We start from the raw sequence: 22231 nt of genomic DNA, 5'->3' as shown, positions 1-22231 counted from the left end.
GGAACCTCAGAAACACTTGCATTTCTGGAGTTCTGAGGTGAGCACATCCTCTTCTTACAACTGCCTACAGTAAAAATCTTTTGTTGTTCATGGGAGTCAGCTCGTTGCTCTCCTAGCATTTCCACGCCTGTTCTGATGAATAAAAGCCCCTGTATGATTTTGACTTTCAGAGTGAATGGTTAGGGGTTTCTTTGTTTGGTTTTTTGGGTTTTTTTTAATTTTAGAGAGAGTGAGTGGGGGAGAAGGGCAGAAGGAGGGAGAGAGGGAAAGAGAAAGAATTAAACAGGCTCCACGCTCAGTACGGACCCCGACTTGAGGCTCAATCCCATGACCCTAGGATCATGACTTGAGCTGAAACTAAGAGTCAGACACTCAACTGAATGAGCCACACAGACGCCCCTAGTTTTGATTTCAAAAGCAAATTTCATTTGACATCCAACAAAACACATTTGTTATTCAGTTGGTTTGCAGAATCCTCTAAGAATTATTTATTACAAACCTCTTGTTTTCTGAATGAAGAAATTGCCTCAGACACTCTGAGTCAAAGCTAATGTCCAAATTAGATGAGATCATCTACATTAAAGATCCAATTCTGAAGTCCTGTTGGTGCATTAGAATGGTGGCAAGCAGGTCTTCTGCTCAGAAGACATCTAAAAGTAGAGGGAGAGGGGTTTTTTATTGGCCTGACAAAGAGAAGGCATTTAGCTTTTAAGTTGGAGAAGCTCAAGTTGTATATCACTGCTACTTTGTTAATGAGTCCACAGTGTGCCAGGCTCCATATGGAACAATCCGGTGACATGGTCCTCACCTTAAGATGCGTATATTCAGCATTAAAGCAAGAGTATGGGGCACGTGACACTCTATAAAGCAGGCATTGTATTGTCGCCTAATCTGCTCATAGATGCCAAAGAAAGAGTCCGGTGGCAACAGGGGGAGAAGATCCCTAGGGTCTCAATACCCAGAGAGCCTCTATTCCCTATTCCCAGTGTGGCAGCAATGCGAAAAGGAATTTAAAGAACTGAAATCAAACTTCTGCTCCAGGTCGAGTCAAGGATTTTTTCTAGTTAGAAAACAGTGTCCATACACCATTTTTTTTTTTAACTGCTCTGCACACATTCTCTTAAGAGAGTCCCTGGTAAATTGTTGTAATGGTAATTACATGCTTGGGGCAGTTGACATCCACTGTTATTTTTCTGAAAGTGAGGAACGAGGGACAGGAGCAAGAGAGGAAGAGAGAGAGTTTTGAGATAATGAAATCCTTTTAATGACAGAGCCATGCCGTTAACCTAATTAAACTGTAAAGTGGTAAAAAAAAAAAAAAAATCCAGGTACTAAATGGAAATGAAGAAATAAATCAGCTGAGACAGCAGCACTTCTGGGAAACCTTCTGAATTCCGAATACTCTGACATTGCGGTGTCCGATTCTCATGGTTATCCTCTGGCCCCCCTCGGCCTTGTGCAGAGGTCTCTTAAACTGACCTGTCCAGTAAGGCTTGATTTATGATGTCCATATCAGGTCTCCAGCTCCCCTGGGGATGAGTGTTATGTAGCTCATGTATTTAAGAAGCCAGAGCAATCAGTGGGGTATGGTGGCAGATCACTGGCTACAGGGTCAGGAGAGCAGACCTCTCCTCATTCTGCTGCCAACCAGCTATGAGACCCTGGGCACTGTCGTTTGGATCACTTTACCATTTTTGTGCACCCATGGCTTCTGTATGCTTTTGTACCTGAAACGCTCTTAGAAGAATTGCCCTTGGGCTATTGGGGTCACTTTGCTCATAAGAGCAGAGAGCTGGAAGTCCTTGGGAGATTATATCCCATGGGGCAACCCTTAGCCATTGACTGGCTGATAATGAGTCTAACAGCCCAGCTTTTGCAACTAATCAGGACAAACTCCCGAGGTGTAACTTACACTCCAGAGTTCCCTGTGGGATCAGGCAAAAGCTACTGCCTTGAGAACTTTGTCTGAAATAGTGCCCTTCCTTGGTTTCTTCTTCTTTTCCTGTCTTGCTTCCTTCACTTCCTGGTTGATTTCTCTTGGGAGTGTTTCTTTAATAGATGCTGGGAATCCTTGCCTAAGAGCCTGCTTTGGATAATCATGTACCATAAAAGTACCAGACTCAGTTCCAACATCTAAAACTCAGAAGTGGTAGTGCCTATCCTCTTGAGTGTTATGAAAAGTCTGCACGGTGACAGGACTAAAGCACTGGATAGGTTCACAAAGGGCTTCTTCCTAATTTCTTTCTATACTGTTGCCACCCACAACAGTGAGAGTGGACGGTGGCATCCTAGTGTGATGGAGCACACACTTTCTTACCACAGCTCTACACCCCCAACTGCACCCAAGTTACTAGGCTCCGCACACTTTATTTTGATCTCTATCATTAATTTCCATTCTGACCTAGCTGTAATTAGCTAATCTTTTTCACTCGTAATCAAAGACAGATTATTTTATGCAACCAGCCCAGGGATTTTACTTTTATTCTCATTGGTGTACGTCTCCACAGAAAAGCACTCAGTTTACAGGTGAAGGACGTCTGTTGGATTAGTGGGTAGAAGAGAAAGTTAAAACACTTCAGAATCCACATCAACTCCATCACTGATTCACTATAGTCCTGACAAGTTCATTTGACATCTCACTATGTTCATTTCATCAGTGGCAGAACCATTAATATTTATAGACAGTCTGCGAGGTGCCTGGAATTATTCTAGGCACTGACTTCCTCTTGAAAAACAGAGGAAGTGTCTGTGATGTACCCACAGCAGTGGGTGAAGATTAATTAATGTAAATAAGTAATTGTCTGAATAATGCAGAGCACTCAGACACCTCGCAAATGGATACTGTGTAAATGTTACACTGGATGAGTAATAACAGCTAAGAGTTGATGGACAAATTTCCAGCAAATTTAAAGTCTCTGTCAACCAGTTAAGTGAACGAAAGTAAGCATTTTCTTGATAGTTTATAATTAATGCTCGTGTTTTTTCTGACTGCCTAGGTGGGGGAGAGAGACCGAGAAGTGAGCGGCCTGAACAGCAAGCTCTTGAGCCTGCAAGTTGACATCAAACATCTGCATGATGTCTGCAAGAGACAGGGGAAGACCTTGCAGGAGAACCAACTCTGTGTGGAGGAGGCAATGATGAGTAGCAACCGCGTAAGGGATTCAGCAGCTACTACCCACCTCTGCTCCCTCAACTTCCACCTCTGCTTCCTTAGGCAGGAACAATAATGGAAAATTCTTCCACTAGTCATTCAAGAGCATTTATTGAGCAGAATTAAATACATGCACTCTCTCACTCTCTTGCTCTCTCTCTCTCTCTCTCTCTCTCTCTCTCTCTCTCTCTCTCTCACACACACACACACACACACACACACATGAACACCCCATCCCTGCCATCAGAACTTTTTCATTTAGCTATCTCCAAGGTCATCTACATTTGAGGCCCTGTCTTTTCCTTATCTGGCCTTTTACACCTGGATTTACAGCATCTGAGGCCAGAAAAGACCTGAAAAGACCAAATCCTAATTATATAAGGAGAGTAGCATCTCCTAATGGATGTTAGACAAACTTCTAAGTCAACCATGAAAATAACAACTGTCCTACTTGCTTAGAGGTGTCAATGATCATCAGCACAGCAGGTGATCTTTATTGCCACATCTGCAGCTCTCTGCCTACAAGCTTTTCTTCTAGATGCAGGAACCCAATCACCAGAGAAGCTCAAATGTGGAATGGCTAATGCCCCCAAAAGCAGCCCTCAACCAACGACTGATGGGGAAATGGATAAATAATCTATGTCTCTTGGCCCTCAGTCATAGAATACTCCAGGCATGCTCTTTGCTCTGTCCTGGAGTTCCTCAATGGGATCCTGCACCAGCTACCCACAATGGTAACTAGCTTGATAACACCCCCTTCCTTGTCTCATTTCTCCACCCACCTACCTGAATTCCCCAAGATCACTTCCCACATAAACTACTATTTAACACTCAGTCCCATGCCACAGAGCTTGCTTCTGGAGGTGTGCAAGCCAAGACACTCAGTAACACTTGTCCTGCACATGTATGAACAATGGCATGATCATCTTCCCCTGGCGTGATTATCTTTTTTGAACTAATACTTACCTGTAGGCTAGGCAGTTCACCAGCTGAGGCAACAATTAAGCCTGAGGTTTTCTCTTTTTGGAAACTCTAGTTCTAGGCTCTGTAAACCCATCTCTAAATTTATCCCCAGAAGCTGGGAAGCCAGCTGGAAGATATTTTCCCATAGCTCTCTGAAAACTTTGGGTTTATAAGATGCCTTATTTGCAGTCTTCATATCTTTTTAGGGACTTGAGTCCTTGGCAAACATGAAGCTGCTACTGGTTGCATAGATCTGCTGCTAGACCCCCTAGTTAGCCTTAGCTGTGTAAGACTGTGTAAGACTCCACTGTCTTCTTCAATATTTGTGGTCTGGTCTCTCTTAATTGGGTCTATTAGACTTCTTTCAGGACTTACTACCTCTCTGTCAAAACCACAGATTTTTTCCTCTACAAAGTCCTAAAAATGTTACCAACAAAGCAATTCCACCTTATCCTACTGAGCGTTACTGTCCTTTCTCCAGGAGGTCACAAACATAGAAAAATCCATTAGTTTTCCTAAATGGATCTCAGGAAGAATATTATCATAATTTACTTCTTTCTAAATATTAACATTTTTTGATATTCTCACCATTGCTGTCACAAGTTTATTTTTTCCCCCAGTCAGGGATAGCCATGTGGCTTATAAATGTACCTAGCAACTTGGAAGGAGAAAGGTATTAAATCGCATTTTATTATTCTAATTGCCCAGAAGAAGGTCTAACAGCTTGAAATAAGCTTTAAAACAGGCTCTCTTTTTTTCCTAGCACTTAGTGCAGAATTTAAATTGGAGACTGCGCATACAAATACACAATTAGATGTAGACTTATACTCATCCACTCAGAAAATCCCTGCAAGATCTGCCTTCTACAAGGAAATGTAATATGGGAACAGAGGGGAAAACCCAAGACTTTCTGAAATTTTTGACTACTATCTAACAAAGATCTGGAGAAATAAACCAGAGGTCATAATTAAGAACTAGAATTAGGAGACAAAATTAAAATACTACATCGGATATTAACATGTAACTACAGGGATCGCAGGCAGGGGGTGGGTAACCTAGTAAAACAAGAATATGTCATGCTCCAAAACCCAGAAACAGAGATAGCTAAAGCAAATGAGGTACCGAGGGTACAAATGTTATAGGGCACTCACCCTCAAGTGAGTGAGTGAGTGCCTGGAGACTGAATGCCTTCTTAAAATCTGCACTTGCCTCACTGTAGTCCTGAACCTGCCCAGGAACCTTTCAATTAACGTGAAAGGAGAAAAGAACAACAGAGATATCATAATAAAAGAATGATCAAATTAGAAAAAGAAAGGTCTTTCTGTGCAATTTCCCAGGTCCCTTTGGCCCCGGTGGTGGCCTGGGGAGAACACCCTGATTTTCAGTAGAGCTTAGATTATCAAACTCATCTTTGAAGTGGATGTAGGACACTATTCTTAGCATAAAACTGGGCAAGAAATTTGATTTCTGAAAATAAAAGTAACCAGTTGAATACAGGTTAATACATCCGTGATGGAAATTATGGCACAGAAATATGACTGATATTGAGTCATTGGGAATGAAAAACAATTTTTTATGTGGAACTGCTAAATGCCTTGTGGAATCTGGGATTGGATCCTCGAACAGAAAAAAAAAAATTAGTGGGAAAACAGATAAAATCCGAATAAAGTATGTAGTTTAATAGTAACCTACCAATGTTAATTTTCTAGCTGGACAAATGTACTATAGTTATGTAAAATGTTAGTGTTAGGAGAAGACAGGTAAAGAGCATATGAGAATTCTATATACTACTTTTGCAATTTTTCTGTACATCTAAAACTATTCCAAAATAGTTTTTTTTTCTTTAAAGGGAATCTCTGATAAGCAGAGATCACTGATAAGAAAAATGTCTGAACCATGAAGATGTATCCAAAAGAAATGCATGTCACTTAAACACACAGTTTTACACTCTACCAATACAAGAAAGTACAAGAAATGTAACTTGTAGAAGATATGAAAAGTAACAGATAAACTAATCTAGTGATAAAAGGCTAAACTAGAGTTACAGAGAAAATACCTCGCTTAACACCTCTAAAATAAAGAAGTTCATGACAATGACTGGGGAAAGATGAGAGTTTCAGTTCTTAAATGGAGGGGAAAAGGCAGCAGCGATGCCAACCTGAGACAGAAGAGAGTGCAAACTAGAATAGGGAATAAAATGGTTAAAAAGTATTTTGAAAAGCCGGCTTTAGGCAAATCAGCAGGACCTGATGACATACTTTGAAGAGTACTTAAGGAATTGGCAGGTGTTATTACATAGCTGCTAGCGATTATTTTTGAGAACTCAAGAGGATAAAGAAAGTCCCTGTAGACTGAAAAAGGGTAAATGAAGTGCTCATCTTTTTAAAAAGGGAAAAAGGACAATCCTGGTAATTATAGACCTGTCAGCTTAACTTCAATATCAGGGAAAATATAGAACTTAACATCAATCAATTAGCATCAACTTGAAAAGCACAAAGTATTGGGTAGAAACCAAAGTGACTTCTCAAAAGGCAAATCATGCCAGGCCAATTAATTTCCTTCTGTGATCAAGTAGCCACATAGGCAAGGAAAGAGCAATAGCTATAATCTCTTTGACCATAAGTAGGGCTGAGAAATTGACTAAATATGGCAACAGGTTCCTACAGGTGGCCAGTGCTCTCCATCTTTTAAAACACCTGAGGCCTGGATAGAAATCTGTCTGAGAAACATGGTGGACCTGACAGCCTTCTGGAACCATTCAACTCTGAATGGTAACTTCAAGAACTAATCTTACTTCCAGAAGATTACTTCCAACTTGCTTATTTTCTCCAAATCTCAGTTTAAAGGTCAAAGCAGAATCTCATAAAATATCTATGTCTTCACTAGAAAGAAAACTTAAAAAAAAAAAAACAAAGAAGACAAAGAGGCAGTAGAAAATGCACTGATGCCTTTCTCATACTGCTCTTTGGCACATCTATAAGTGAAATGCAGACTTAATCCATAACATGTCATTTTCTATTAATTTAGAATTAAGACAAAATAATCTTTTGAATACTTAAGAATAAATAAGTAGAAATTTAATAGGTCTCAAACAATTCCAGGCATTTCTCCAAGACTTTGAAATTTGACCTCTAAACACAATGGTATCTATAGTGTACAAATGTTTAAAATTCTCATCAAGGAAACTCTAGTTTCTCTGCAGATATGGGCAGTTCTTTGGATCTTCAAAACCAGACAAATTTGGCCAGGCATTATGTTTGCCCTGTACTGGAAGATTTGAATGAACTCTCATCATCTGATTGGCCTATCATGTTACCTCAAACCAAAATTAAACCCAGAAGACTCAACATGACCTCTGGGGAAGAGAAATTGGAACTAACAGTTCACCAGTATCACTAACAGTTTGCTGAGCTTTATACACATAGGAAATGACATTCTTTATCTACAGGAGGCTTTCAAGCCACAGAACAATTATGAACACACCTAAGATTAGATGATGTGCCACATTCTAGGAGGGGAAACCCTAAAGAAAAAGTTTGACTTTAAAAAAAGATGAACAAAGAGCACTTCTTTCATTCTTTTGTGTGATGAAGAGAAAATAGGAACTTGGAAATAAGGGGAAACTAAGAAAGAATGAACAGTGAAGAGAGCACAGTTTGTTTTCAACTGGGTCATATATACCCATCAGTAGAGAGGCAGGTCCAAATCAACAGTTACACACAAGTACTGGAGGGACCAGGAATCCAGTTTTTATAATTTTCAGAGATCAAATCAACTTCAACAAAGCCAAGAAAAACTGAATTTGGGAAAAATTTGATAAGGATTTTGTTGGTTATCTGCTTCACTAAAATAAGCCCTCTGAATTAACCCTACCCCAGGATGTTCACCCCCTTGTTTTGGCTCTAGCCACATTTAATATTTATTCTTGACCATGTCTTTTTCCAAGGAGCTTTCTACCCCCAGCTTACCTGCAGAGACAGAAGACTTCGGCAGTTGAGAACATCCCCCTATACATGTATGTGTGCATGCACACACACCCACATACCACTCCCAAGTCCCTTCTCTTTGAACCTCATTCATCGATGAGTTCTGAGAATAGCAACATTTAAAAAAATTTTTTTAATATTTATTTATTGGGGGTGGGGGAGGGGACAGAGGGGCAGAGAGAGAGGGAGACCCAGAATCCGAAGCAGGCTCCAGGCTGTGAGCTATCAGCACAGAGCCCATTGCAGGCCCCAAACCCACGAACCATGAGATTATGACCTGAGCCGAAGTCGGATGCTTAACCGACTGAGCCACCCAGGCACCCCAAGAATAGCAACATTCTTATTTTGAAAAGAATGAGAACACTTAACTAAAAATATTCCATCTAAATGTTGGCAATTATAGTTGCACAGAGTAAATACAAAATTCAGCTTTGTTTGGCTTAAGAAAGAAGTCATCATTAACTTCCCTTCAGCCACATACACCAGATATTCAAGCCAAAAGTTTGGCTTGTCTTTGTCTAGGATTTCTTTTGCTGGTGACCACAATGGTGCATTTTCAGTCTTCTCATTCAGAATGAACTGACACAATTAGCTTTTGTCTTTCTCCTTTTGAGCTGGGCTGAGCTTCCCTTCTCTTATCTGAGCCACCCCACTCACTCTCACTAGAGAAAGTTTTCCCTCTTTTCAGTCCCAGTTCTCACAAAATTAATCTCATTAAACTTCGGTCTCTCCAGTTACTCAGACCAAAACCTTGGAGTCGATTTGCCTTGGATGATCATCATCTCCGACCATCCAACACAGCAACCAATCCTATGGAATCTATTTTCAAAACCTATTTACAATCCAGCCATTTCTCCCAACTTCCACCTTGGTCCATGCCACCATCCCTTCTTGCCTGGATTCTTGTAGCAGCCTCTTTGCTGGTCTCTCTGCTTCAGTCTTTGCCTCCCTACAGTTGATTTTCAGTAGAATGGGCAGTGTGTAACATCTGGGCCTTTGTAACATCTAAAGGATATCATTTCACTTGTCTGTTCAGTACCTTCCAATGACCTTTTATCTCACTGAAAGGAAAAGTTAAAGTTTTTAGAATGGACTATATGGCCCTGAAAGGACCTCACCTCTCTTTCTTTCTCACCTCATCTGGTACCACTCTGCCCCATTCTCTGCTCCAGCCAGAACAAAGTGATTCCTCAGACACCACCAGGCACCTCCCACCTCCAAGCCCTAGCCCAAGCCATAGCCCAAGCCCTAGTCCAAGCCGTTATCTCTCCCTGGAATGTTCCTGCTGTAGATTCCCACCAGGCTCTTTCCCTGCCTCCTTCAAATCTTAGCTCAAATACCACCTTCTCAATTTGGTCCTCCGTTAAAATTCTTAATTCAAAATTACAGTTCCCTCCATGCAAGCATTCTTTATCCCTCTCCCCTGCTTTACTCTCTTCCATAGCACTTTTTCCTTTTAATACACTACATTATTTACTTACTTAATTTGCTGACTCCCCCCTCCCCACTAGATGAAAAATGCATGAAGGCAGGTATTCTGTTTTATATGCTTCTATATCCCCAATACCTGGTACCGTGCTTGACACATAGTAGGTACACCATAATGTTTGCTAAACAAATTAAAGGAAAATATCACATCTGCAGATGGCTACTATGTTAATGCTCATAGCAGCATTATTCAGGATTGCCAAAAGCTGAAACAATCCAAATATCTATCAACTGGTGAACAGATAAACAAAATATGGTATATTCATACTATTCAGCAATAAAAAAAAGAACAAAATACTGATTCTTTCTATAGCCTGGATGAACCTCAAAAACATTATGCTAAGTGAAAGAAGACAGACACAAAAGATGACATACAATTCCATTTATATGAAATGTCTAGAAAGGGCAAATCCATAGAGGCAGAAAGCAGATTAGTGGTTGCCTGGAGCTGGGGTAGGAACAGGAGTGACAAATGGGCATGAGAGAATTTTCTGAGGTGATGGAGATGTTCTAAAACCAGATTGTAAAATGGTTGCACAACTATATAAATTTTCAACAAATCATTGAACTGTACACTTACAATGGTTGAATTTTATGATATATAAAGTATACTTCAATAACCCTGTAAAAAAATGTTAATTTTTTAAAAATTTGAAAGTACTCTGTTAATTAGCCCGAGACCACAAGCTCACATTTTTGGGAGCCAATGATATTGTCTGTTCTCTGTTTTACTTCCTACTTTCCTTTAATACCTAACTGTGTATAAATCTCTATGTCCTATAGAAGCAGACATGGCCCCGGCCTCCAGGAGTTTATAATCTAATTAGAAGTTAAGATATACAGAGGTCACTGCAATGCAAGATGGAATGTGAAATGCCATATTAAAGACATGACAGTAAAGTGTATGGTATTGGTGCAAAGGCAACTTTGCAGGGAAAACAAGGAAAGCAAGAATTGGACAGTTTTAAAGAATGAATAGGAGGATAATAAGCAGAAATGGGAGTTAAGGAATGCCCATGGGCCACCCTCTGCATCCACCTCTCTTTCATATGTCATCAAGGATGTTGGGCAAGCAAATATAGAAACTTGAGTGCAAAGACCTCAACTGTACTGTAATAAATACCTCAGGGATACATCCTACCAGCAGTATACCTGATACAAAGCAGGTGCTCAATGTATGTTTATTGAATGAATGAGTAAAAACATAAGATGGGTCTATAGCAGCTTTTCAAGTTGACTGTGGATTAGCAGGAAGAAATCTCTCTCTCTCTATCTCTATCTCTATCTCTATCTCTATCTCCATCTCTCTATTTCTCTCTGTGTGTCTCTCTGTCTGTGTCTCTCACACACATACATACACACACACACTCAGCATCTACAGGGTCACATCTTCCTTCAGGAGGAGACAACAGAGTCTGTGCCCAGATGTCCCTGAATGATAGCTCTGCCTCCCATTTCCCAGCATTCCAAAAAGCTGTTTCCCTAAGAGTTTACCTTTTTTTTTTTTTTTAACGTTTATTTATTTTTGAGACAGAGAGAGACAGAGCATGAACGGGGGAGTGTCAGAGAGAGGGAGACACAGAATCTGAAACAGGCTCCAGGCTCTGAGCTGTCGGCACAGAGCCCGACGTGGGGCTCGAACTCACGGACTGCGAGATCATGACCTGAGCCGAAGTCGGCCGCTTAACCGACTGAGCCACCCAGGCGCCCCGAGTTTACCTTTTTATCTGAGCATTTTTAATAATCGAGTTCAGTCCAAGAACACTGACCAGAAATTTACTACATTCTAGGTCATTTAGGTTATTTTTAAGTTGAAGACCAAACAAACAAACCCATATTAACATGTGTATCTTTGTACTACTTTCTAGATTCTTTAGCTGTATGTTTTTTTCTTCTGGCTCAAATAATACGACTGGTAGATCCAAATAGTAAGAAAGACCTAGGTTTTTTTTTCTTTCAAATCCTCCTTACCGGATGGAAATATAAAATGATTTTTCACTGTGAATACAGTGAAGTGTTTAGTAAGTGTTCTGTGGATGAAAGGATGACTATAGATGGATGTGAATTGTTGGACAAGTGAAAAAAATCAAAGAATGAATGCAAACTGAGCGACAACCTAAAGTTCTTTCCATATATTTGATCTCAATTGCAGAATAAGAAGCAAGTGCTAGCATTCAAGGAGCCGCGGATGGAGTTTGAGCCCAGTAAGCAGTGCCATCTGAGGCAACTCCAACAACTCAAGAAAAAATTGCTTGCTCTCCAGCAAGAACTGGAGTTTCGCACAGAAGAGCTGCAGACTTCTTACTGTTCCCTCCTACAGTATCAGTCCGTCCTAGAAAAGCAGACTTCTGACCTGGTTCTTCTCCACCATCACTGCAAACTAAAAGAAGATGAGGTATACATAGAATAACTATGGAAATGTCTCCTTGCCCATGTACCTACAGAAATCAGGTCGTACCTACTAGAAAACAGACGGTGGGCTTACAGAGAACTTCCCAATATCCTGAGCAGGTTTTATCAATGTTCCCTCTTTAATTCTCATTCTTTTTGAAACCAAACAGAGGGAACTAAACAGAATGGCATAAATGAGAGCTCCACTAACGATACATGTGGGGCACATGATGTGTGTATGTGTGGTGTGCATATAGGTCCATCATTTCCATCCTATTACCATTGCAATTTAAATGCAAAAGACTCTAGGTCTCTGAGGGTTATAAAAAAGAGGCATAAAATCCATTAAATGAACCATTTTTAGAAAAATCAGATTTTGATAATATATAAATTTTTAGCACTTTGATAGTTGATAAGATAACCAGACATTGAGTCTGAGTCAATCACTGAGAGTACCAGATTGGTCATTTTTTCAGACTGGAGTTTTAGATCATAGAGACTTAAGTATATTCTGTACATTCATTTCTATTCATGTGCCAGGATAGTATTTTTTAAACCAGAAAGAGCATCCTTGTGGAATCCCGAGTCAATTCCAAAGACCAAAACTATAGAATTTAAGCCAGTTAAGCAGTGGTAGCACTAGCAGCAGTAAAAACTATAGGTTCTATGTTATGAGACAGGCAGCCACAGGCAGCCTCCCCTGGTATTTTCTTCCTTTGCCTTTTGAGATAAAATTCCAGAGACTCTCTAGGATAGTGCTAAGATGGCTGGAGGTGGATAGTCTAGGACTATTTTGGGAACTGCAATTCTAGCGTGCTATCTTTTGGGTCCACCATCATCAGCTCCAGACTTCCATTTTTTAGGTCTCCTAAGATGGCTGCTGGAGCTCCAAACTTCACATCCTGTGATGGTGGCAAATAATCAGGATGGGGGCAAGGGAGGAGGAGGAGAGGAAAAGACACTCTTCTCTTTTAAGGACACCTTCCAGAAGCCCCATACAACACTTTCATTTATGCATCATGGCTACAGCTAGTTTCTAGAAAGCCAAGGAAATGTATTTTAGTGAGGTGCACTGCCATCCCAAATGAAGTCAAGTTTCAACTATGAAGGAGGAGGGGGAGAGTTGATGTGGGATCTGGCAAGTAGCAGTCACTGACAAAGATCTCACACAAGGAAAGCATTGGAAAAAATTACTCTCAACATTCTGCCAAGTTTCCTCAATACTTTGTTACTCAGTAGCATTAAACTTTGTGGAAGGTTGTGTTTCCAACAGCAGAGCCTACGACAAGGAAATGAATGGAAGTAGTTTATTCAGGAGGTGATCCTGGAGAGAGAGTGGGGAAGTGAGTCAAAGAAAGGCAGGAAGCCCATAAAGAAAATCACAAGACCCCTGCTGTGGGCACCTGGGGTTCATGCCCTCTGGAGAACCCTGGGAGAAAGTGTAGAACATGGTGATCCCATGCCAACCCACCCAGTCAGTGGTCGAAGGATGCACCTGAGGCTTTTAACTCCCCAGTACTTGTAACGTGCCTTGTCTTTCTCCTCTGCTTGAGTGGGCTCCTGAGGCCAGAGCATCCCTCAGGCAATGAGTTGAAGATGTTTGTGGTTGGAATGCATTTAGCATGCAAAGGAATGGTGAGTGCCAAGGGGATGTGAGCAAGTCACTGACAGCTTCGGTTATAGACATTTGAACATAAATATTCCTTTCCTCTTTCCCTTATCTAATAAACATCTCAAACTAAGTGACCTTTTCCTAAGAGGAACTTCAAATGGCAATAAATAGCTTAGACTTACAGAATGCGTTCTATCCAGTTTCTACACTGAACTATTTGAACCAAGATGAAACATTCCTTGATGACCCTCCCGCTCTTTTCTCCTTCAATACATATAACTCTAGCCATACAACCTAGCACACTCAACTCTAGACAGTTGTTTGCTAGTTATAAATCACACATTCCCCCAAATTATCCCCTCAACATATCCCCTCAACACCCAAGACATTGCTTATGAGCACTCAATAAATACCTGTCAGTTGGTTGACTAATTAACTGATTAGGAAGGAAAGGAATCTAGATAAGAATTGTGCAAGTCCCAGAGGAATTTGGGGTTGTTCCCCCATGGTCTCTCAGGAACTTTGCTGTGTGCATGAGGGGCTCCACTTTTTCTAAATTGATCTCTAGAGAATACCTGGGAAGGAAAGAATACTGGCATTTCAAGCCCTTAAAAAAATGGAGCTATAGAAATGCATTCATATTAATCAACTGACAAGTTGTTATTGAGTTTTTACTACATGCCAGGCAGAATGGGAAATAGAAAATGGCCCCTGTCTTTAAGAAGTTTACCATCCAAATAGGACCATCTTTTTTTTTTATTTCTAATCATTTAAATTCTGATATTGTATATCATAGCTTTTAAATCTGTGCTGGGCCTATTCTGAACATCTGGGCTTCTAGTTAAGACATAAGACTCCTCTGCGTGGGGTCTGATAGCCGTGCTCTTTCCTCATGAGATGCCTCCATGAGTTCAGTGTGGTTTCATTCCTACACCAACAGGTGATTCTCTATGAGGAGGAAATGGGAAATCATAATGAGAACACAGGGGAGAAGCTCCATTTGGCACAGGAGCAACTTGCTTTGGCCGAGGACAAGATCATCTCCCTAGAAAGGAGCCTAAACCTCTACAGGGATAAATACCAGACTTCCCTAAGCAACATTGAGTTACTGGAGTGCCAAGTGAAGATGTTGGAGGGGGAGCTCAGCGGGATCGTCAGTCAGGTAGGACTCACCCCAAACCACTCAGACCAGGCACTCCAGCAAGTGGACGTGCTTCCTGGTTGTCCCTGCTAACAGTCCCTGCTTCCTCTGAGGGAAACCCAAACCTTCAACCAGATGTCGTTCCCTCCCTTCAGTGTTGGAGCCCTCAGCTTTCAATTTCCAGCCTTTACATCTCCTTTAAGATTCCTCCCTAGGAATTTTGAAGCTCCTTAATTAATATAAAGATGCAGCATTTCTAATAACTGAACTCTCAAATCTTCCATGTTCTCATGGGGGGGTTCTGGCTGGGGGGCTCATGTAGGTCACAGGACTCATGCATACCATACCTCAGGGTCAAACGGGGAGAAACCCATAAAAGATAACAAAGAAGAGCCAAAATGCCTGAATCCCCTTTTTTTTCCTTTAATTGCTTTTTTTAATTACACAAGTAATACAACAATGTAGGCTCTCTAGACAGAATTACAGAGATTAAATTTGAAAGCCTGCCTTCAGCCTCCTCTACACCCCCCCCCTCCTCCCCTCAGGTAATCATTTGAAAAATCTGTTGGGAATCTTCCTCAGTCTTTTGTTATGCAGTTACATATATAAATGGTTAGGATTTTCTTTTTATATAAATGGGTCATTTCATAAATGTGGTTCTCCACCTTGCCTTTTAAATGTAGATCTTGACAATTTCCATTTCCTTGTATTCTATGGTATGACTATACCATCTACTGACCTATTTTGTCTATTACAAACAAGCTATAATGAACATCCTTATTCCTATGGGATAATTTCCTGAAGTGGGATTGCTGAGTCAAAGGATATGCTTATTTTTAATGTTTAAAGATACTTCTAAATTGAATGTCAAAAAGGTTCTCCCAGTTTACACCTTTACCAACAATAATAAAGGGAGCTTACTTCCTCTCACTCCCATGGTTATGTTTTCAGTCTTTTTACATTTTGCTAACCTGATGCATGGGGAAAAAAAAGTTTTTCATTACAGTTTTAATTTCCTTTAACTCTAACAGTTGCAGGTTGGGCTCCCCACCAAGCAGACTCTGAGACAAATTGGCAAGCAGCACATTTTGGTAGGGAGATCCCTGGGTATCAGCACCTGTGACAGGAAGGAGAAGGAAGCAAGGTTGAGCAGGGGAGAAGCTGAGCTGTGATGCAGTCCCAACAAAGGCCTTAGCCAACCCTGTGGGGAGCTCTGGGGCTGAACAGACCTTCAAAACGGGCCCAAATTGGGGGGAAGGAGCTAACCGTCTAGCTCCATGTTGATCAGTTTTGAGTGTGAGCTGCCCCTAGGAAGAGGCATGACTTTGGGCAAAGCAGTTTTCTTCATCCCAGGCAATCCCCAAAAAGGGCTGACAACTGAGGGCTGTCTCAGGGCAGACCTCCCAGCCCGGGAGGCACATCACAGTGCCCACACCTCCATGCTGACAAATATTGAGCACTGCTCATGAGTGTATCGGTCATATGGATATCTGTTTGATGAATTACTTATTTAAATCCTTAACCTATTTTTTAATTGGGTATGTAGTCTTCTGTGTATCAACTTACATGAACTTCTTAATATACTACGTGTAATAGTGCTGTATTACATATGTGACAAATACCTTCTCCCAGTTTGTACCTTTTCATTTTACTTTACTAATGGTATTTGTCACTATATAGAAAAATTTTTTTTTATTGTTTTAAAAAAAATTTTTAGGGGCGCCTGGGTGGCTCAGTCGGTTAAGCGTCGGACTTCAGCTCAGGTCACGATCTCGCGGTCCGTGAGTTCCAGCCCTGCATCGGGCTCTGGGCTGATGGCTCAGAGCCTGGAGCCTGCTTCCGATTCTGTGTCTCCCTCTCTCTCTGCCCCTCCCCCGTTCATGCTCTGTCTCTCTCTGTCTCAAAAAAATAAATAAACGTTAAAAAAAATTTTTTTTTTTAATTTTTAGTGTTTTTATTTATTTTTGAAGGAGAGAGAGCATGAACGGAGGAGGAGCAGAGAGAAAGGGAGACATAGAATTTGAAGCAGGCTCCAGGCTCTAAGCTGTCAACACAGAACCTGATGCGGGACTTGAACTCACGAACTGTGAGATCATGACCTGAGCCGAAGTCGGACACTTAACTGACTGAGCCACCCAGGCACGCCACTATACAGAAATTTTAAATTTTTATGGAGTTAAATCTCTGAGGCCTCCTTGATAGATTCGAGGTTTGATTTCATGCTTAGGAAGACCTTCTCTACCCCCAAGATCATAAAAGTTTACCTCATTTTCTTTTTAGCACTTTTGTAGATTTGTACTTCCATGTTTTTATCTTTAGTCTATTTGGAATTGATATAGATGGATAGAGAGAGAGAGAGAGAGAATCTACATATATAGGTAGATAGATAAATATAGATATACATAATTTTGTGTTTTCCAAGAGGGGTCTACAGCTGTCCCAACTTGATTTGTTGAACCTCTCTCCCATTACTCTGAAGTGCCAACTCAGTATATATACCGATGTATATATATGTATATACATAAAATATCCCTGGAAGGATACCCCCCAAAACTGGTAACACAGACTGTCATAGAAGAAGAGCACTGGGTCATGGAGGGTCGAGATGGAAGACTAACTTTTCAGTGTATCCTCTTATGAACTGTTTGAAGTTTTCACCATGTGTATGCACTGGTTAATTTTTTCTTTAACTTAGGGAGATATGATTCACATATATGAACATGAACTTTTAGAATATAGAGCAAAGAGATTTTCCATGCTTCTGTTATTCTGAAGTTAACTCAAATATCATGAACAAAACCAACCCATTATTTCTAAATATCCCAGGACCCTGAGAATAAGGGTGACCATTCAAAGGTGCGTATATATACTTCTTCCTGCATGATTCAAGAGCATCAGGAGACCCTGAAACGACTGTCTGAAGTCTGGCAAAAGGTCTCTGAACAGGATGATCTAATCCAGGAACTTCGAAATAAACTAGCCTGCAGTAATGCTTTGGTAAGTGACTTCTAGAACATTTTTCTGAGACACCAAAAATAATGCCATGAAGAAAGAAAGGAGGGAAAAAGAGTCACCTAAAGTAATCTCTTTCCCCAAGACTCCTCAAATATCTTAATTATACTTGCCCCCACCTTTTGTTCATATTCTCCATGGATGCATCCCCCGAACCCACACTAAGTTCAAGATTCTAAAGAGACTTAAAATCTCTCACACAACAACCTAAGTGTTCATCAATAGGGAGATGGTTGAAGAAATTTTTTTTAAATGGTTAAAGAGATATCCATACTGTAGAGTAATATGCAGCCAAGAAAAAGTATTAAGTAGATCTGTAAGGACTGTGTAGAAGGATGTTTGTGATATATTGTTGAGAAAGGTTGCAAAATACTATGAATAGTTCAGTTCCACTTTTGTTTTTTAAACTCTTTGATCATATTATGGAAGTACGTACAGTAAATTGCCCATAATACCCATTGCCCCCTAGTGGAAGGGAGAGAAGGGAGACTAAATGGAGAGGAGATTTCACTTATTTTTGATGATTTGGGTTTTGTTTGAATTATTTTCAACCAACAAGAACAAAATTTTCATGCTTTTTAAATTTTTTTTTAAGTACATACACATCCACCCACTGCATAGGAAACTTCCTTCTTTAATTCTTGAACTTTGAATCCTGTCCTCTGATACATCAGGTATGTTTTTCCATCACAGTTTTTAAAGAACCTTCTGCCTCATAAACTAGACCACACAGAGGTTCAGGAGGGAGTCCAAAATGTGGCCACTGACAGACTTGAGACAAACCACTGCCTATGCCTTACTGAACCTTGATGTAAGATTGAGAACCTAATTCTTTCTCTGAACTAAGCACACAGGAAGTGTGTGATAACTTGTATAATATTACAATGAACTTAGGCTGAAAAAAGGAACACCCTGCAACATTAGTCTAGAAATAATCACATTCTGTTGATCACCCAGCATGACTGACCTACACTTATACGCAGGTTCTGGAGCGTGAAGAGGCTTTGATAAAATTACAAGCAGATTTTGCTTCCTATACAGCCACACACAGACATCCTCCTAGCTCCTCAGAAGATTGTGAAGACATTAAAAAGGTAGGCAAACTTTTGCTTATTTGTGCCTGGGGTGTCGAGTGGAGTTGAGTTTGATTCTGGGTTTTCTTGCTTATTTTTCATTTCTATATTTGTGTGACCTTGGTTGGCCCTGTCACAAAGATACTGTATGCAATGTATGCCAAGTCCCAACGAATGTGTCTGGCAGTATTCAATTTTGTGGCTGAATTTTGGAATTGCACCTGCTTCTTAACCCCCTTTCAACAGTCCTCCTAAATAAGACAGAGACTCCTCTTGGCTTGCTAGGTTCAAAAGGACCATCCAGCTTTCTAGTTTCTGGTTGGAGTCGAAGAGCACCAAATTTAGGGAAGCTTATCTATTCACAATCAGTCCTTTTTTTCAAAAACTCATTATTTTCAAAATTCAAAGCCATCTCAAAAATTGTTTCTAACAGTGAATAAGCATTTAAACCATGTAAACAAATAGCAAGATTTGACCAACTAGTAGCCAAAACTAGGTTCAGTGCTCTCCTAGGTGAGATCTTTTTTTTTAAGTTACTTTTTTTTTTTTGATGTTTATTTATTTTGAGAGAGAGAGAGAGAGATGGCGAGGGAAGGGCAGAGAGAGAGGGAGAGAGAGAATCCCAAGCAGGCTCTGCACTGTTAGACCAGACATGTCATGACCTGAGCCAAAACCCGAGAGTCAGATGTTTAACCAACTGAGCCGCCCAGGTGCCCCTTAAGTTTTTATTTTCATTCCAGTTAGTTAACACACAACATTATATTAATTTCAAGTATACAATACAGTGATTCAATAATTCTGTACATCAGTTGGTGCTTATCATGACAAGTGCACTCCTTAATCCCCATCACCTATTTATTAACCCACTCCCTCACCCACCTCCCTTCTTCAGTTTGTACTCTATAATTAACAATCTGTTTTTTGATTCTCTTTATCTCTATCTCTATCTCTTTTCCCCTTTGCTTATTTGTCTTGTTTCTTAAATTCCAAATATGAGTGAAATCATGGCATTTGACTTTCTCTGACCGACATATTTTGCTTAGCATTATACCCTCTCGTTCTATCCATGTCGTTGCAACTGGCAAGATTTCATTCTTTCTTGTGGTTGAATAATATTCCATTGTATATGGAATATACCATATCTTCTTTATCCATTCGTCAGTTGATGGTCATTTGGGCTGCTTCCGTATCTCAGCTAATTGTAAATAATGCTGCTATAAACATAGGAGTGCATGTATCCCTTTGAATTACTCTCCTTGTATTCTTTGGGTAAATACCCAGTAGTGCAATTGCTGGATCATAAGACAGTTCTATTTTTAAGTTTTTCAGGAACCTCAGGGGTGCCTGGGTGGCTCAGTTGGTTAAGCGTCCAACTTCAGCTGAGCTCCTGATCTCGTGGTTCATGGGTTTGAGCCCCACATCAGGCTCTGTGCTGACAGCCCAGAGCCTGGAGCTAGCTTCAGATTCTGTGTGTGTCTCTGTCTCTGCCCCTCCCCTGCTCAGACACTGTCTCTCTCTCTCTGTCTCAAAAATAAATAAACATTTAAAAATCTAATAAAAAAAAGTTTTTAAGGAACCTCCATACTGTTTTCAACAGTGGCTGCACCAGTTTGCATTTCCTTGGTGAGATCTTAAGCCAGTCATACCTGAACCTGGGATCCAAGGCAAAGGCAGCCACCTGAGGCCATACTGTGGGCAGGCAAAGGCAGGTAGCAGAGAGAGTGAACAACACATATAAGCTCTCCAAGAGTCCTCTACTGGAGGGATGGAGACTCTTCTCTTTCCAGGACTTTCTGACACCAGAAAGTTTAAATGAATGAAGGATCAGTATTGAATTTTGGAGTTCTTCCTTGGACATCTGTCAATATTTATTTTAAAGGTCAGTTCCATATTATTCACGTCCTGACCTACAGCAAGATCTCATAACACTCCTGGGTTTTTTTTTTTTTGTCTGAAAAATGTCTTTATTTCTCCCATACTCTTATTTTTTATAATGGCAAAAATACATATAACATTAAATTTGCCATCTTAGTCACATTTAAGTGTACATTTTAGTCATGTTAAGTTATATTCACATTGTTGTGCAACAGATCTTTAGAACATTCTCATCTTGCAAAACCAAAACTCTATACCAATGAAACACTAATGCCTTTTTACCACTACATTTTTTAAATTGATGCAGACTTCCCTATGAAACAGACTATACTTTCCACTGCCATTTTATGTGTCCTATCCAAAGCTTTCATGTTACCTGGATGTTCTATTAGGAATGGCACTATCCAGGTCCCAGCTGGCCTGGCATAGAGTGAGCCTTTTTGTTTTAAGTTTATTTATTTATTTAGAGAGAGAGAGAGAGAGAGAGCAAAAGAGAGCAGGTTGGGTAGAGGCAGAGAGAGAGAGAGAGAGAGAGAATCCCAAGAAGGCTTTGCACTGTTGGCTCAGAGCCTGATCCAGGGCTTGAACTCATAAACCACAAGATTGTGACCTGAGCCCAAGTCAGACACCTAACCAACTGAGCCACTCTGGCACCCCATAGAGTGAGCTTTTGAGCCTCTGCAGTGCCCACACCTGGATCATATGGTGATTACCCTATATTCCTCCAGCCTGCCCACCTTCATGCTGCAGTCTCCTCTTCCTGACAACTCTGAAATCACATAACTCTCCTTGATGTCCAGATGACTAACTGCTCCTCCTCGACCACATCTTCCTACCTTCTCTTAGTTACAGCCTCCTGCTTCGGGGTAAAAAGCCAAAGTCCTTGCCCGAGGACTACAAGCCCCCCATGATGCTACCACCCACTGACCTCTCACCTCATGTCCCCCTACTCTCTCCATCACCTATCCCTCTAACCACATGACCTCCCCATGTTCTATCCCCAAAGTCTGGTCACAGGCTAGTTCCCCTGTCTGCAGATACCTAGAGACACTACAGCATGGCTCACTCCCCGCTCAGAGACACCTTCTCAGTGGGGCCAACCTGTCCATTCTATTTATAATGACAACCCCATCCCCCCATACACCCCCATTCCCCTCTTGCTGCTCTGTTTCTTCCATAGCACCTATCAACTGTTAACATTGTCTGCAAGTGACTACTTAGGCTCTTTGTCTGTCTCACCCCACTGTAAGGTCAGCTCAATGGCAGCAAGGATTCATGTCTGTGGGGTTTTTTGTTCCACTGTCCCCAGCACTTAGGATAGTGCCTAGCACATAGTAGGTGCCCCATCAATGACTGTCAATTGTTACAGGGCAGAAGGAGACAGGGCCTAGTACATAGTAGGTGCTCCATCAGTGACTGTTGATTGTTACAGGGCAGAAGGGCTGGGGGCTTTTGTGCACATTCTACATGAGGATGCTAAGTCTGCCACATTTTTTTATTATTTTAATATTTTTTAATTGAGATATAATTGACATACTT

General features: G+C 40.8%; 1 protein-coding gene across 7 annotated transcripts in view; it reads left to right on the top strand.

Moving 5' to 3' along the window:
• The window catches only part of PMFBP1 (polyamine modulated factor 1 binding protein 1), a 51621-nt gene that overhangs the window by 5669 nt on the left and 23721 nt on the right, over positions 1–22231 (top strand). For all 7 annotated transcript variants that reach the window (XM_086689017.1, XM_086689018.1, XM_086689019.1 and 4 more), the window contains 5 exons: positions 2997–3152; positions 11741–11983; positions 14532–14753; positions 17559–17729; positions 18728–18838. In XM_086689017.1, the coding sequence (XP_086545143.1) occupies positions 2997–3152; positions 11741–11983; positions 14532–14753; positions 17559–17729; positions 18728–18838 (903 nt within the window). The remainder of the gene's footprint in view (positions 1–2996; positions 3153–11740; positions 11984–14531; positions 14754–17558; positions 17730–18727; positions 18839–22231) is intronic.

Source organism: Puma concolor, chromosome E2 (genome assembly GCF_028749965.1).
Source record: "Puma concolor isolate L17-30 chromosome E2, mPumCon1.1.hap2, whole genome shotgun sequence".
In the NCBI taxonomy this organism is placed as follows: Eukaryota; Metazoa; Chordata; class Mammalia; order Carnivora; family Felidae; genus Puma; species Puma concolor.
Note: the sequence above shows the minus strand (reverse complement) of the source record. Positions and strands in the feature narration are given on the sequence as shown.